The sequence below is a fragment of the Melanerpes formicivorus genome, unplaced genomic scaffold (genome assembly GCF_026170545.1).
Source record: "Melanerpes formicivorus ecotype bairdi unplaced genomic scaffold, bMelFor1.0.p_v2 SCAF_32, whole genome shotgun sequence".
Classification (NCBI taxonomy): domain Eukaryota; kingdom Metazoa; phylum Chordata; class Aves; order Piciformes; family Picidae; genus Melanerpes; species Melanerpes formicivorus.
In genome coordinates this window covers 6,047,147-6,064,800 of record NW_027142384.1, presented here as the reverse complement: position 1 = coordinate 6,064,800, position 17,654 = coordinate 6,047,147, and the positions used below count along the sequence as shown (strand labels likewise).

The following is a 17,654-nucleotide window of genomic DNA, read 5'->3' as shown; positions in this document are numbered from 1 at the left end:
GTATTCCCCCTGTTCTACCTGTCCTTCCCTCCACTTCCTGTAGAGTTTCCTTTTAAGTAATAGTGTGTCCAGTAAATGGGAGAGAGTGTGTGGAGATAACTAAGAAGGAAGTCAAAAGAAGAATATGAAAGCTTTTACCAATTTTATGTGTTTATGAAAGGCTGGATGTGTTCTCTGTGAATACCTGTTGAGGGCTACTTCTGCACAGATTACAGAGCATGTCTGATATAATTTCCAGGACAGCACTATTTTTGCTAATATTTCCTATGCAACAACAAAAGAATATATTATAACTAGTCAAGACTGTCAAAAGTCATTTAGTTCAGAAGCAATTCCTAAGATGTGGCATGGTCATTTAAATATCCTTAAGTTTTAAATCTGACCAGTGGTTCATTCCTCCTGTAAAACTATGTCTCAAGGCAGTGATTTCAGTGTTGATTGCACTCTCTCCTAATTAAAGCAGGTGGCTGAATTAGGGGTCTATTATACAGATCATTTCCTGTTCTAATACTGGTAAACGTATAATTGGGCTGCTGTTCTTCAAGCCATCTAACCAGAGTTTTGGAATATGTTTTCCCACTCTCAGAGCTGGGCAGATATCTGTGCAGTCTCCTATTTCCATGAATAAATTATTTCTCTGCTACCAGAAAACCTAAATCTCTCACATCCTAAATTTCCTTAAGCATAAAACAAATTAAAAGCATAGAAGAATAATGACTACATGAACCTGCAGATGTCTTTGCCTTGAGATGACTCACTAGCTTCAAACTGAATGGTTTAAAAGTTTGGTTTAAGAAAAGCTAATTAGTTTTGGAGGTTAAAGTTTGACTTTGTGGCTCAGGTAATGCAGGCATCAGCCAGAAAGCAATGGTCTTGAGTCAATACTCACTTTTTCATAATGATTTGGCTCTGAGGTATCCTAGCCTCGTGCAAGAGAGGGCAAATTTCTTGGGAGAACCAAGTCTCAGAGGCAGCTAAGGCAAGTAAGCACCTTGAATGGTTCAGCGCATGAGCGCTTAGGTCCTCAGGTGTGCCACACTTCTGAGAGATGTGGATCATCAATCACCCACTTATAGGTCATGGGATCTCCTTCAGCATCTCAGCAGTAGAAAAAGACACATTGTTTGATCTTGCTCAGTAATTCCTCTCTGATCCATGACTGCCTTCAGTTCCCATTGCTCCCTCAGGTGGACACAAAAGACTAACACTGTGAAAAAAAGTATGAGATGTGTTTTGAAGACTTAACTTTTGATAGAATTACACAGCAAAGGTTTGCTTTCTGCAGCTCTCCTTAAACATCAGGGTCTAGGTGGACAAACAAAATGTAAGCATCAGCTTTGGATTTCAAGGAGATATTGTGAATGATGCATGAATACATCTTACCCAAAACATTAATTCAAAATGTCTTTGGGGGCAAGTTGGCTAAAAACCACTGAAACTACAACAGTTTTGAAGACATGGCTGATGTGTTACTGTTAAAGTTAACCTTGTTTAACATCCATGTTAATGGTCTGAAAATGCTGAGTAGACTGCTGGTTAATGTGATTCTTAGACTGTTAAACCAGGAAATGTGAATACCAGGCAGGAAAAAGCAATGATGATAAAAGGACACAAAGCTGTTAGAAAACAGGCAAACAGCACCAGAACAAGAGGACACAGTCTCAAGCTGCACCAGGGAACATATAGGCTGGACGTTAAGAAAAATATTCTTCATAGAAAGAGTGATTTGCCATTGGAATGGGCTGCCCAGGGAGGTGGTAAGAGTCACCATCACTAGAGGTGTTTAGGAAGAGACTAGATGGGGTGCTCAGTGCCATGGTTTAGTTGATTAGATTGTGTTGGATGATAGGTTGGACTCGATGATTTCAAAAGTCTTTTCCAGTCTGGTTAATTCTATTCTATTCTATTCTATTCTATTCTATTCTATTCTATTCTATTCTATTCTATTCTATTCTATTCTTAGAATTCTGGAGCTGGGATTAGCCTGTGTTATATTCCATGATTAACACATACAAGATATAGATCACAAATGTGTAGAGATCAGTAGGCCTCAATAATGTATTCAATGAAAGAAAAATATTTGCTGCCTTACTCCCATGAGGAACACAAATGAGAAGTTTTTGAAATCATAGTGGCTCTTCCAGCCATAATGTGGGATTTTGCAGTTTGTCAGATTTTGACAGATTCTGCTGTCAAAGAAAAAAAGAAAAACAGAAGAAAAGAACCCAAAACAGCAACAAAGCAAAATAAAGAACTGAAAGTGAGATACTTTATTTTCCCCAGTGAATAAGTGTATTGTTACTGTTCCCAGTCACAATGTGGTGAATTCACAAAGTATGAATAAGCAGGGCTGTTAGTACATCTTGGCATCCAGGACTCTTCCATGTGTCCCTGCATTGCTGCTGAGGTGAATGTGTCGCTCATTACTGAAGATCAACAGGCCAGATACTAATTGGCATCACTTCCTTCTCTTGTTTCTGCTGTGTTGTGGGTGTTACACATTGCTGTGGGGCCAGTGGGTGTAAAGCTGTGATTTGACATTGAGGTCACCTGTTTTGCCAGATTCTGCATGAGGACTTAAGAGAGATGATTGCAAAAAATCACATCCTGAAAGTATTGGTTTGTTTTTGATGTTCAGAGCATGAGGTAGGTTATGCTGTTCCTTAAATAAGACATGAGGAAAATGATGACTTATGGGCTACAATTTCCACAGGTGTTAATTAATATAGCATCAGTTGATGGAACAGAGCTATGCCAATTTGCACTGATTGGTAATTTACAAAAATTAGCATTGTCCTAGAACAGAACCTTCTCCCCCTATATCAATGCAATGGGTACTTTTTCTCTTCATGTTTGGGCTATTTGGTAATGACATTTGTGACTGTACATGAGTTTATTGAAGTGACAGATTTAATCAATACAGCAATTACTGTAGTAATTAGTGATGATACTATTTGCCTGGCTCGATCATAAAGTAGTGCTGTCTCTTACTGTGTTACATAGTCAGACGAGGTAAAAAGAACTTGGAGATCACATGGGGTGGAAAGCACCAGTGAATTGCCAGACTAAATTGCACACTGAAGGGCATTCATCATCCTTAGAAAGGCACTCACAGCTAGTTATGTTAGGCATTACATGAACAAATAGAGCATTCTCTGGCCTCAGAGAATGAAAATATTATGTAGTGTGGCCAACTGGGCCAAGTACTGGTCTCCAATTCAAAGGATGGATTTTCTTGCCCACTGCATGACCTTGAATAAATTAATTTGCCTCTCTGTGCCCAAGTTTTCTCATCTGTAGAATTGTGGCTGTGTTGCTGATGTCCACTGGAAAATAATTTGGGATAAGCTGCTGAAAAGGACATCCTACTGATGCCTACTTCATTATTTCTAACAAACCCTAACTAGAGCACTTCAAATTTTAGTCCCAAGCTCATAGCAGAACAATCTGTTCTGTTGCAGTGATTCACCCTCTCAAACTGAGGTCCTGGCTGACAAAACTTACCACTTTTGACAAGATATTTTCCATTGTTTCCTGCAAAACTAAGGAAAACAGTTGCTCTACATTGCTCCAGCATCAAGAATGATTGCTTGGTGACTAGCTTTCCCACTCCATCTATGTGTCTCCTATTTTATTTTTTTTTAAGTAATTGAATGAATATACACAAAGAATGTTCTTTGTTTTTTCTGCATGATCACAAAATCATGAACACAATGCATTTGTAGTTCGACCTTGGAGGTCACATATATTGAAAACAGAGATGTGGTACTGTGCAGCAGGAAAACCTGAAGAGATACTCTCCTCTAAAAATGCAGTGTTTATGGGGATCTTTGAAAAGATCCCCTCAGGTTAACTCACTGTGTTTCAAAATGGCTAAGTTTTATAAATACTTCCAAGGTGACATATTGACGATGTCTCAGCTGACGCTGTTTTCAGTGCCTTAATGAAAGATCATGTCTCATTGCAAAGTTGTTTCTACAGAGCTCTGCAGTTTTACAGCCATTTAGAGCACTGTGGTTCTGGGATGACATAATGGCCTTCAAGCCTCACAGGTTTATGTTACATGGTCTGTGGATATTTTCCTTGACAGTGAAGCAAGCTGGAGGCAGCATTGGCTGCAGCTCATCCAGAGATGATTACATTATCTGCTCTGAGCCACCCTGCACTGGATAATAACATCTGGCTACTTATAAATAAAGATCACATGGCACCATTATTCAGAAACTAAGGATGTTAATAAACTAAGTACTCTGAAAGGGAACTTATTATAGCTTCACTATAAACCATTCAGGCCAATTCTTATGATTTACCACCAGAAAATTATCATGTATGTTCATCATGGCACTGGGAGAAGACATCCTTAAAATGTGTGAGACTTGGGTCATTCCTACCAGTTTGAACAATTCTTATAGGATCTGGCTTACAACTATTTTTTTTTTTAATATTTTCTCTTTCATTCTCTATTTTGGGTAAGAAATCTGTCTGCACAGACAGGCATACACTGTGCTTTTTATTATCAACATTTTACCTATGCAAGTAAAAAAAAAGCATTTCCCTCATAATAAGCAAGGACTTGTATAATCTTCACCATTCATCAGCTCAAGCAGTTCCATAAACAGATATATCAAAGAATGATTTTTCTCTTCAGCTCATTTGTATAGTTAAAGCTGTATTAGCACAAAGAGCTCATCTCTTCTTGTAAAGCTGTTCATAACAGTGTACTGGCGGAGGTGAGAGCCATCTGTAATGTGAGATACATGCACAGTGCCAGAGCCACTGAGATACTCACAAATGATAGGCTACAAACTTGTTTTGTGACCCAATTCCCAGAAAAACATGTGGCTCTGAGAGGTATTAAAAAAAGGTTTGTGAGGTTATTCTTCATTCTCACTGGGAACTTGGGAGCATTTAATATATCAGTATATTGGCTTCTCATGTCAGCATTTTTGTGTTTAATGAAAGGCAAAATTTGGTTGTGGCTCTTTGTCTTCAAAATCTGGTATGGAACTCTTGTCTCAAGAACAGGATTGTCTTCATAGCTAATAAAAGAATGTTTTATCGGCCTGCTCTAGAAATCATGGTGGTAAGAATGAGAGTCCTGCTTCAGCTATATGAAGTAAACTCCTATGTATGTTGTACTTCTATTCTATTCTATATAAATGTATACATATACATATACATATACATATACATATACATATACATATACATATACATATACATATGATAGACTAGACTAGAATAGAATAGACCAGGTTGGAAAAGACCTTCAAGATCATCAAGTCTAACTTATCACCCAACACCACCTAATCAACTAAACCACGGCACTAAGTGCCCCATCCAGTCTCTTCCTAAACACCTCCAGTGATGGTGACTTGACCACCTCCCTGGGCAGCCCATTCTAATGGCCAATCACTCTTTCTGTGAAAAATTTCTTCGTAACATCCAGCCTAAACCTCCCATTGTGCACATAATACTGGTGCATACAGTATATATAAGTAGTTATTGTATACATGCATGTATGTATATTCCTACCCAGCTCATTCATGGAAAAATTGTTTCCTGCTGGTTTCACTTGGCCCAAATGATGATCTTTGACAACCTGGGTATTTTACATTTGATCTGTTTTGCATACAGAGACTGGCACTAAGGGAATATCTCCTCTCATGAAGAAAATCAATGAAAAAAAAAAAAATCAATCTTCTTTCACAAAGATCTATGTCCAGTTTAGGTGAATTCAGGTCAGAACATATTTTGGTGAATGAAGCCTTCCGTTTGTGTTCTGAATGGACGTTTCGTTTGTTATGCCACAAGAGGGCAGCAAAGGAAAATGGTTACCAAAAGAGGCAAAATTCTTCAAGGACATTTATGCATTTACGTTTCCTACTGTGTTTAATAAGGTACTGAAAATACAGTGGCGTGGGAACTGGGAGAGCATCTAGAAAGCCACCTGCTGAGAGGAAGAGACACTTACCACCACCACCACCCTTGTTTTTTTTTTTTTTTTCTTTATTTATTTTGTAATGCCCTCCAAGCTTCCCAATCTATTGAGAGCTTAATGAAGTTACTTGCTATTACCTTCAAATATGCTCCCGGTCTTGTGGTAACAGCATGGCAGCTAAGCAAGGTCTCCCGGGCTTCAGCTCTAGTGTTAATTGCTCTATACTAGCAGGATGTAAGTATTCTCCCTCTCTCCCGTTCTAAACCACTCTGCCTGAGGAAGCACACTGACACAAATGGGAAGGGTGACAATGAAACTGACTTACTTCTGACTGGCTTATTCCAAGATACCAGTTAAGTAAGAAAAGAATCCTGATTTTGGTGGGTTTTTTCATCTGTTGTTCAGCAGCCTTACCGAAAGCTATTCATGCAGGAGCCAGCCTGTTCTAGATGGTTGAGTTGCTGGGGGAGTGGTTGTGCTGAATGCAAATAGAGATTTAGTCAAAGAGGTGCTTCTGTGCTGCATCTTGAGTACTATTCTCCATTTTAAATGTTTCCACTTCTAAACAAATGACAAACAGAAGGCAGAGAAGAAAAACTTCACAGGAGAGCGAAGGCATCTTTCCAAGGCCTGTGTTAGAGCTTGGATGCAGACTCAAATCTCAGTCATTGTGTTGTCCCAGGATGGTGGTGTTTTACTGCTATCACTGCTGTATTGTACATAAGACAAGGTGTGTTTGGAATGAGAACAGAACACAAATAAGAGGGATCAGACAAAGACAGGCTTGTTTATGCAAAGGAGGATCCCACTCCATGTTGCTTGCTTCCAATGAATGTGATAGACCAAGATGTGAAGTGTAACTACAGGTGGTACAGTTTAGATGAGGCTGAGGACACAGACTATCAATTTGAATGATGCCCAACAGCTGTTGGGTCTGGGCACAAGACCTGGGCATCTCTACACCATGTTCCTGATTGCCAGAAAAGAAACCTGAGCATCTGCCCCAGGGAAAACACCAACACACTCCAACCTTCTTGGATGGAGAAATGAACCAGTGTCCCCACTGTTGTCTGTGGCAGATGCCACATACACAACCAGGTTTTTAACTGGGACGGAGGCAGCTTTTGGCTGTCTGGAAGGTTATCCTACTAGAAGAGCAATCCACTGTGTCCTGCCTGCTGCTACTCAAGACTGACAAGCGCCAACATTCTCTGTGGAGCATCACACTTTATGCACTGCTGTAAGCAGCAGACTAGGCTCTGTCAGGGACCTCATTGCAGCTGTGCAAATGTTTTCATAGCACATCTGCCTGGCACAAGGGCATTATGTCTTTATGTGGTGTTTGTGTTATGCTGGTTCTATGGCTTGCTAGGAGGGAGTGCAGAGTCCTGTCCCTCTAGAGTTGCAGAAATCAACAATAAAATTATTTTAAGGCTGGAAATAGCCTGGGCAAGCCCTGGATAACACCAAAAGAGAAACAGACAGGGGATACAAGCAAGCACTTGGTGTAACACTGTCAAGAAAGGGAAAGCAAAATATTTTCTGTATTAGAGTGAACATCTGAAATAGTAAGTGCTGCACAGCTCTCCAGAGCTCTAGCAGATGGATGAACTGGGAGAGTTTTTTAAGCCAATGTGCATCTCTCCAGCAAAATGGCACTCTCCATTATTCTGAGCTGGAAGAATAATGAAAGAATCAATCAAATCCTCTAACAATGACAGAAAACAGGCAAAAATCCATGTGAGTCTCTTTTGAGCCTCTAAGAGGATTAAACTCCTCAGGCAGGAACTCTTCTACAAGAGTTTGTTTTTGGAGAGAAAGAAAAGTTTGACAGATACATGCAGGCAGGTCAACAAAGCAGCCTGTAAAAAACTTGTATGCTATCTGAAGTGATACAACCTGTTCTTTAGGTCTAGGTTAGGATTAAGGACCTGAAATGCAATTTGTACTGCTAAAACAAGCCAAGATGCATCAAACAAATCCCTTTAGAGCTCAGGGCTTTGAATTTGTTTCCCTATTCATTCTGTTTGTCTGCTCCAGCAGTAAAACGTTCAAGGTTGTCACTAAAGTCATATTTTCAGAAGTAGCTGGTAAACTGATTAACACAGCCTGAGGCCCACTCAGGGAGTCTTGTGTAACCTCATCATGCTAGATATATGTGCAGGGATGGAGATGAGGACTACCAAGGAAGCCTTCATCAGTTCCTTCAAGTGTGTCAGCATCTAACATGAGACATTAGTTGTACAAGAGCGCTGCTGAATACTTCCCTCTCATTCACAGTGTGATGGCACCTAGACCTGTGTTTGTTAACATTTCTGGGGGCACAGAAGAGAAAAGTAACTCCCTTTACACCATACAGAGCAGAGCAGAGTGGGATTCTGATCTTGGTTAGGAACTGTACTGCAAGTCAATATAAAAATAGTGTAGAATGAATTAGTCAGACAGCTTCAACCTTGCATTTTGTTCTTGGGAGGTAATGTTTTGGGAGTAGTATGCATAGATTTATCAGTATTTTGTAGTGCAATAATTCCAGTAGAAAAGAGGTTTTAATATTACCCTTTCACTTTAACATTAGAAAGTGCTGCATTATATTTTACATTAGGTGAAGCTACTAATCAGCTTTTATTTCTCTCAGCTGATTGAAATGACTACCCAATGGCTGATGACATTCACAGAATTGGGTTAGGTATCAGGTTATGTTCCTTTGATCAGAGACAATGATGTCCTAGAACTTCTTGGGCTGCAAAATGTCATGAAGGTTGTTTTAAGCTAGCAGGCTTTACTTTATGACTGCCAGTGGCTATGAGTAGGCATCCAATCAATGGCAACTGGAATCTTTGTGGGGAGCAACGATTTGACTGTGCAGCAGGGGCATGGCTGTGCTGACTGCTGCAGCACTTTCTGTTAGTTATACATACATACATACATACACACATATATACAAGACAGCTGCAGTTCTATAAAGCTGAGGAATTACTGAAGCACAGCAGGGAGAATGGTGATGTCCTCTGTATTATTGACCACTTTTACTTTCATTTAATTCTTTATGGTGTGTCTGGCTGCTGTCCCATGTTGAAGGAAACACAGGAAATGCTGGGGATTTCCAGGAAGAAATCAGGTTAGGAAAGTCCATCTGTTCTCCCTGTCCCACTCTTTCTCATTTCAATTCCTGACTCCTTGAAAACATGACACCATCAAACCCACACATTTCACAATTAATGTGACAAACTTTTCTAGGTTAGTTAGAGTCCTGCAGCTGACTTGAAAATGTCAGAAATGTTCTGTGACCTTCTTGGAAATGGGTATGATTTTTGAGCAAAGTCAGGTGATTTCCATGCACTGTCATTTATGCTCTAAACTTTTTGCTCAGCTGTAAACACAGTAGCCTTATATTTTTGGATGGATCTGCTTTTCTTGTTCCAGGCAGAGGGTGATGAGTGTAAGAAGAGCATCTGATGCTTGTTTGTCAGCGGTCTGCAAGAGTTAAGAGATCCTTTTAAAGAATAATGCCCTGTAGAGAATTGAAAGGAGCTGACCTTTCTGCACATCGGCATTCTGTGCTGGTAAAAGATAAGCTGAGTGCTATTTAAGGGTGTCACAGGAAAGCAAGAAAGAGGGAATGTTATTTGTTATTCATAGCTATCTAAACAACGATTACACAGCAAATGGATCTCTCAGAAAATACTGGAAAGGTTTCTAATGCTAGTGCCTTTCCTCTGGAAGCAGAATGAGAGATTTTCAGCTGAATTAGACTGCAGTAGTCAGCATTTTTTGCAGAGCCATTTTGAAGATAATTCTTTTTAAACTCTCTGATTATTTTTCCCCTCTAAGGTCCCTGCCTCCAAAAAGAGCTTGTACTGTAGCTTTCTTTTTCTTCTTCTTCTCTGTCCTCTCCCCAGCTCTCCAAATTTCAGGTGTTTTGGCCTTTGTTGACTTAAAAATGAGATAAGAGATGAAACTTAGAAGTGCCTTGGTTTCATGTGAGTCTGTTTTTGCCCATATGCATGTTATGTTGTGCATGCAGTTTTCCATCCTTTCTACCTCTGTACCTGTGGCTTTTTACAGTTTCTGTCATTTTGAACATGGGACCAGCGCTCTTGCCAAAACCAAACCAAAACCTCCTCCTGGCTGGAGGAAGGAGTTTTGTTCTGTATTATGTTCTTTGCTGTATATTTCTGTATATATTGTAAATACTGTCTATTGTGTATATATCCATCTGCATTTCATCCTGCTTGTAAATATAGCTCTTATGCATTTTGCTTCTCTGACTGAGTTAGCTGTGGTTTCTTTGTGTGTGGGCAAGAACTGAACTTTCTCTCACCACCACACCAATGGAAGAATTTACACTGAATTGTAAGTTCAGGTGATAGAGCTTTAGAATGCTAAAATTTCAGGTAATGCCAAGCATGGGAAGTTTCATTTGCTAAATTCATTTTATAAGATATGGATATTAGTGTTTCAGCACCAAACTTGATGTGATGCAGCCAACTGCCATAGCAAAGCCCTTTCAGTGAAAAGACTCCTTCTAATATTCAGTCTCCCCTTGTGCAACTTGTGACTGTTTATTCTCATTCTGTCACTTGTTGCTAGGGAGAAGAAACTGACACCCAGGTACCTACAGCCTCCTTACAAGTAGTTGTAGAGAACAATAAGGTCTTTCCTCATCCTTGTTTCTCCAGACTAAACAACCATAGTTCCCTCAGACACTCCTCACAAGAGTTGTTCTCCAGACCCTTCACCACTTTTATTGCCCTTCACTGGACCTGTTCCAGGACCTCACTTTCTGTACCAAGAGGCCCAAAACTGAACACAGTATTCAAAGTATGTCCTCACCAATGCTAATTACAGGGGGAGTCACTTCCCTCCTCCTGCTGGTCACACCATTCCTGATACAGGCCAAGATGCTCTTTGCCGCCTTGGCTATCTGATCACACTCCTGGCTCAAGTTCAGCTGGATGTTGATCAACACTCCCAGGTCTTTCTCTACTGGGCAGATTTCCAGCCACTCTTTGCCAGGAGTGGGGAAAGTTGCATGGGGTTGGTGTGACCAAAGCTCAGGACCCAGGACTGGTGTTTTCCATGACTCACAATGATTTCAAGGCATACACAGTAGGTATTCAGGAAAGCTGCCCTTCTGCCTCAGAAATACCAGATGCATTAGGAAAAGACTAAACATCAGAATCTGTGGGATAAGCTACATAAAGACTACCAGCAGGAGGGAACCACAGTGAATGGCCATTCAGACTCAATTAAATGCTTATATAATTCTTTTTTTTTTTTTTTTTTTTTTTTTTTCATTTTATTTTAAAAGAACCTGAGGCATTTAGGAGCACTTAACAGCTCTCTCTCCATTTAGATGCTGTTGAAAATTACTTCCCAAAATAACCTTTGACGTATGCTGGAAACTATATTCCTTTCTCCTGAGGCACCAGAAAAGAGAACAGTGTGATTGGTATGTACACTGCGGTGATACAGTATTAATAATTCAAAGCAGCACAGGCTTTTATTCTGCCTTGTCATTGTTGCTTCCCAATAAAAATCTCTTGCCTCTGTCATTGGGTGGAAACTGCTAATCCAAGTGAGATATTAGGACTCGCCTTGTCTTGGTGACAGAATTAGGTAATGGTGCAGTTTATGAACAGAAGGGGGGAAATGCTTCTCGTCAGCCTCTGTGAGAAGTTTGAGAAACGCATCCTGAATTACACCTTGCATATAGGTAATTGAGTTGTTTGGGAGATACTTGGTGAGCATTTAGCATGCCCCTTTTTCTTCCCTCCACAACTTCAGAGGAAGCTTTTATTTCCATTCTTTTCTTACTGCATCCTGTGTTTTTAATTCAAAAGAGCCTTTTCTTTTTGTGCATCAAAAGCCTCCAGAAGCCTTGTCAGGCTGGGCATCTTGCATACGTAATACCATATGGTTATGTAAAATGACAGGGATGCATCTTGATTTAAAAAAACCTTCTTGTAGTGAACTTTGAATCCATTTAACTCAAGGCAACATTTTCAGTTCTAAGATGAAATATGAACACCCTCATCGTAGGGTGACACAACTCAATGACCACAGAGTTCTCTCTAAATCCTCTGTGAGTGGAGTCCTGTTATGAAACAAATGCTCTTCCCCAGTGGATCTCACAGCCCTTACTTAGAGCAAATGCAGTGGGGAGTTATTGCTCTGAACACAGAGAAACAGCACAGTGAGATGTGGTGGGGTGGGAATAGTGGAATGCATTCAGAAGTAATTAAATTTCTTTCTTGATGCTTGACTACAGAGTTTTTTGCTGACATCAATGAAGCAGTTATATAAGTGATAGGAAAGCTCAGTAGCTAAGTTTCTACCAGTGAGCCACTGGTTTGCAATGCCTTCCACAAAGCAGAACATATAACAAATTATGTTTCCTGAAGTCTGAATTGATGCATGAAATGGAAAAGATTTGCCTTCCTCATCTTCACTATGTACTAGCAAGAACTGTGAAATAACCCCAGGACTGAAGATTTTGCACTCTTCTATTTTGGTTGTTTATTTCAGTGGTGAAGAGATAGTGCCTGTCAGAACTACACATATTGTAGAAAGCCTCATTTCTTCCTTATCAGGGGACTCAGGCACTTGCATTTGAATAAAGCATAACTTCCACATAGGTCTTTATAATCTTGTTTTGGATTCTTTAGGAAACAATAAATTCACATTTTTTTATAGTGGTTTGTTCAGTGGTTAATCATGTTTTCTGTCAAAAATGTGTGTTTTATTTCTAATTTGACCTTGTTTAACTTCCCATCATCATGAGAGCATTCCTTAAACACTAACTGAACTGCTGCAAGTTTCAAGTACCCAGACATATGCATATTGAATTTCCACCCTTTCCCTTCTGTCTGCTGACTGCTGACTGTCATATTTTTCCCCTCCTCCAGCAAAGCACAAAGCTAGGGAAACCACAAATGCTTAATAGCATTGCTGCCTCTGAGCAACAGAAGAAAGATTGATGAGGAGGTTAATAAGTTGACTGTGCAATTATAATGCTTACCATGTACCTCTGACGACGGTTAATGTGGTTATTTCCTGCTCCTGTGATCATTTCACTGCGTGTTCACCAAGTCAGCTCTGGAGCAGGCTCTATGCTCACTGCATGGCAGCTTGACAGTGATGGGATGTGTGGATATTAGCCACCTTTGCTGTGCTGTGTATTTGTATAAACTCCTTGACTCCCATTGCACTTAGGAAAGGCAGATGAAGTTCTGCTAATGACAAAAGGATTAGATGAGATGGTTCTTTTGCTGTGATTTTCAAAATTACTATGAAGTAATCAGGAATGAATTAAAGCTGAGGACAGTGAGTGATATTTTTTCCCCTCTGTGCAGGGGATATTTTATTTAACTGCTTTCTTTTCCCTGAACACATCACTCTAAATTTAGATACCACACCTGTCACACTGTTGTTAGCACAGGTAAATTCTGTACTGTCTTGAGTCTTCATGTGAGATAAGCATAGATACCTTGACAGGTATCAGTGGAGTTCTGGATAGATATTACTATAATGGGTGAATGGCATAAATAAATCAATACTAAAACCATTTCACCATGCTGCAAACAAGAACTCTTGCCACAGAAATGGTCTTTGCTGGAATATAGGATTGATTGTTGCAAACATGCAGTTGGAATATTACAGAGTAAATATTTTTGGTTCAGAATTATTGTCCAGATTGTCAATACTTAATCTGCTTTAATGATTAGGAATGAACACTTCTCGGTGTAGTGGATTGTATACTGCATTTCAGAGAAGAAATCTGTGCATCTCATTCTGTCTGTTTAGAAAACGTTCAAGTCGTCAGAGCTTGTGGCATGGAGCTTGTTGGAGGGACCAAGGTACAAATTTCTGAGCAGCCATCAGTCTACTGTTTGTTTCTGTAGTGCACATTTGTAGAAAACATGAAGGTGAAATCAGAGAGCATAGCCAGTTTCTACCATGGCTTTCTTCTCTTAATGGGGAAAACCAAGAAAAGTTCTCAATATTGGGTAGCTAGTTTGGCCAAAGAGTTCCAATATCAAGGCAGTTTACCTTTATTAACCCTAGCATGCATGTGTCAAATGACATTAACCAGATGTTTTGGCCTTCTGGGTCCTCCCTGTATGAGCAATTCTATTCTGTATGAACAAGAGACCCAAAAGGTAGACTTGAGTGGGAAAGCTGAATGGTCTAATGGTACCATGATGTCATGAAGTAAAGCTAGAAAACTGAAAGCATAAATAATAGCTGCTGCTCCACTGAAAACAGGTGCTAAAATGAGAAACATTGTAAAACCTTTAAAGTCATCACACCTGGATGAAGAACAACAAGTGGAATCACTGAGGTGACAAAGAGCCATATAGTGTATAAAAGTAGTCCCAAGCAGGGATTTACCTGTGGCAGTAACAGGTGAAATTCCTTACTAAAGAATTACACATGACAATGACCTGGTTTAGCACAAACTTTATCTGGTCAACACAGATTCATGATTCATTAGCAGAATTTTTTGCTTGGGAATGCAGTTATGCTAATGGGGATTTTGAGAGGGATAACACAGAAAACCATCCATGTCCATGATAAGAAGCAGGAGATTTGTGTCCCTGCTAAGGGGCAATGAAATTGCCCTCACAGCTCTAGTTGCCAGTCCTGTTATCTATTTAACACCTTTCACTCACTGCTAATTGCCATCACAGAGGCTGGCAGCAGTGGTGAGAATTAGAAAACAGTTCAGCTGGGATTTTAGCAGGAATTAAATGTTTGGAGAACCAGAAATGAACCCACCAGTGTAAAAATAAGCTGTGAAGGAGAGGACAGCAGTCAATGAGCTATTTAAATCAGTACTAACTTCCTTCTTCAGTGCCTCAAATAGCACTGTAAGTGTGAAATTAATTTAACCACTTCAGATGCTGACCCTTCCTTGTCTTCACCTTCTACAGCATCAGCAGCAGCCTGGGTAAGTTGAGGGGACCAGCTTTCCTTGTGTGGCATAAAACCTGGTATTTGCAGAGATTCAGAAGAGTAATCAATTTTTAATGTCCTCGGTTACTGGGTGCAACATTTCAGGCTCTGTGTTCAGTCTCCTCATTCACTGATAGCATTTTCAGTGGAAGCTACTTGGTAATTTTTATTTTTCTTCTATTCCTGAAGATGGCACTTAGCTGATTAAATTTCGCCTCACACAGCCATTCATCAGGTTATTTTGCAATGAAAAGCGTGGATTTTTGCCGTACTACAATGAAGCACTTTCATATGTTGGTTCTTTTTTTGTTAGTAGACAGCAGTCTTATAAACTGTAGGAATCAAGGTTTCCTAGTTGTACTAGCCTGATGTGACAGATCCAGTGGTGATGCTCCCAAGAAACCCCAGTTTTCCTTAAACACCACATAGCACCCTGCTAAAAGTGAGGCCTGCATTTACAAAGAATCTGTACATCACACTGTTTTGGTTGTGTGAGATCTTTCATCTGGGGATAGCTGTGGGATTTACTTTAAAGATAATATTTACTGAGACAAACCCAGAGCCTTTGAGCATACAGACCTGATGAAAGGCTCACTGTGCACTTTACAGCTCAGTATGAATCACGGCACCGATGCATATAGAAACCTGTGTTATATATTTACTGTTTCCAAGGCAAAGTTAGTTAGCTATTCCCCCAAAGTTATCCTCCTTTTGATGTAAGGCTTGTAAAACCTTGATGTGCCATTGCACCATCCTGTCAGGACTGTGCCTGTGCTGGCACACAACTAGTTTGGGGTGTTCTCAGTCCTGCCCTCTTCTCTTCTTGGGTCAGCTGAGCAGGAGTTTAGTGGTGAGCTGAATTTCAGCATATACTTATTTTACAGCCTCAGACAAACAGTTTTTTTTGTTTTGCTGAGAAATCAGACTGGTGATGGTGTTAAGAGCTAAACTCTGCAAAGTGGTTCCAGTAAATTAGGTAAGTCCCTTGACTGGCAAATAGATTCATCTGTATACTCCAGACATGCCATTCAAGGTGTAATTCTGCCATCTGTTGATAAGTGTCTTATGCTGCTCAAGATACCATAGCTAATCTGAGCCATCCAAACAGCACTGACAGATATGGCATGGTGCCTACAGGAGAGCCTCAACCTCCTGGCTTGGATGCAAGAGGTTAGTTATGCAGTCACTCATGAGGAGGGCACACATGAGGAGGTGCCCACAGCCACTCAATGGAATCAGTGGGTTTAGGGCAAGATTCATCTCTCCTATCTCCCAGATCCCCACATCTGGAGAGATAGCACACCTTAAAATCCTTTGGCTGTATTGATTGGCTTTTCCCTGGATGTTATGGAGACCAGACAACTAGCTTTGATGTATATAACTGTACTCAAAGGCAACTAAAGGTGAGTAGAATCTACTCACTTTGCTCATGTCTTTGCTTTCACCTATAAAGGGTTGACACTATTCCTTTCTTTCCCCATTGTTAACTCCCTACATAATCTTTGTTCCAGATCCCTCCAGTCAGAGGTCTGTTCTTGTCCCTTTCTCCACAGCAGAGTGGTGGCCTACAGCTACTATATCTGGACATTCAGAGACTAACCCCAACTGTAGGGAAAGATGCTGGCAATATTTGTTAAAATGTAGAAATGTAAATCTTACTGAAATATCACACCAGAAAAATTAACACACTTCTAAAAAAAATTAAACCTTTTTTATTGGTATATTTATTTTTATATATAAAAGAAATTAAAAAAAACCAAAAACACAAATGAAATGCTGATTATGGCAATTCAGTTTTGTCAGCCCCCTCTGCCTGGGCTGCTGCCTCAGATCCACCAGGAGTGAGCAAAGTCCTCCGGTTATAATGTCCTTTTATGATTCCAGAATTATTGTTCTCATTAAGGATTTGTTTCTGTTTTTGCCTGTTAAGAGACTGCACAAGTCCTAATACAACAGCTGCTAACGAGTACTGTCCAGTCAGTTTTCTCGGTTGCAAGATTAAAGGATTTGGTTGGACTCTTCCTAGAAGAAAATATGTTTTGATTTTTCCTTCCTGTTCGCTGATGCCTTTGACATAAATCTCTCCTCGGTAGTCGAAGGCAAATCCCCGGTCCTTCAGGATCAGATACGTTTCTTCAGGCACTTGTATTCTGTCACTCACACCTGTGCTGTCCATTCGACTTGCTAAATTAACGGTTTTGCCCCAGATATCATATTGGGGTTTCTTAGCACCGATAACTCCTGCTACAACGGAGCCATGGCTAATCCCTAGGAAATAAAAAAATAAATTAAAAAGAAAAGAAAAAAAAAGAAAAAAAAAAGAAAGGAGAAGAAATAGGCAGTTAGACAAGAATGGCTGAAAATCACATTTGTGCTCAAGAACCAGAGGAAGCCTGGCTCAGTGATACATCACTAAGCTTACAGAGGACAAGTCTATAAAAAGAGAGTAAGGGGGGGGGAAAAATAGCCAGGAAAGCTAGAAAATATCCAAAGTGTTATCCACACAGTTATTTTACAGGATACCTGACTCAGTGGAACCACAGTACTTGTGTATCATCTGTATTCTGCACACTATTGCCAAAGCTCCTGCAAACTGATTCTTACGTGGTAGGAAAGATCTCGCTGAGTTTACACTTGAAGGCAACCTTGTCAGTACTATAAAGTCAAGAAACCACATTCCTATGTTCCATGAAGTGAAAATAATGTTCTGTGGAGTTACTGAAAGACTGTACCTTGCAAGACTGTTGCATAGATT

The 17,654-nt window shown here is 40.0% G+C and overlaps 1 protein-coding gene across 3 annotated transcripts in view; it reads right to left on the bottom strand.

The window, feature by feature from the left end:
• Positions 1 to 16,594: 16,594 nt before the first annotated feature.
• ADCY8 (adenylate cyclase 8) overlaps positions 16,595 to 17,654 on the bottom strand; it is a 115,372-nt gene continuing 114,312 nt past the window's right edge. For all 3 annotated transcript variants that reach the window (XM_068155529.1, XM_068155531.1, XM_068155530.1), the window contains one exon: positions 16,595 to 17,167. In XM_068155529.1, coding sequence (XP_068011630.1) covers positions 16,680 to 17,167 — 488 coding nt within the window. In that variant the 3' untranslated portion in view covers positions 16,595 to 16,679. The remainder of the gene's footprint in view (positions 17,168 to 17,654) is intronic.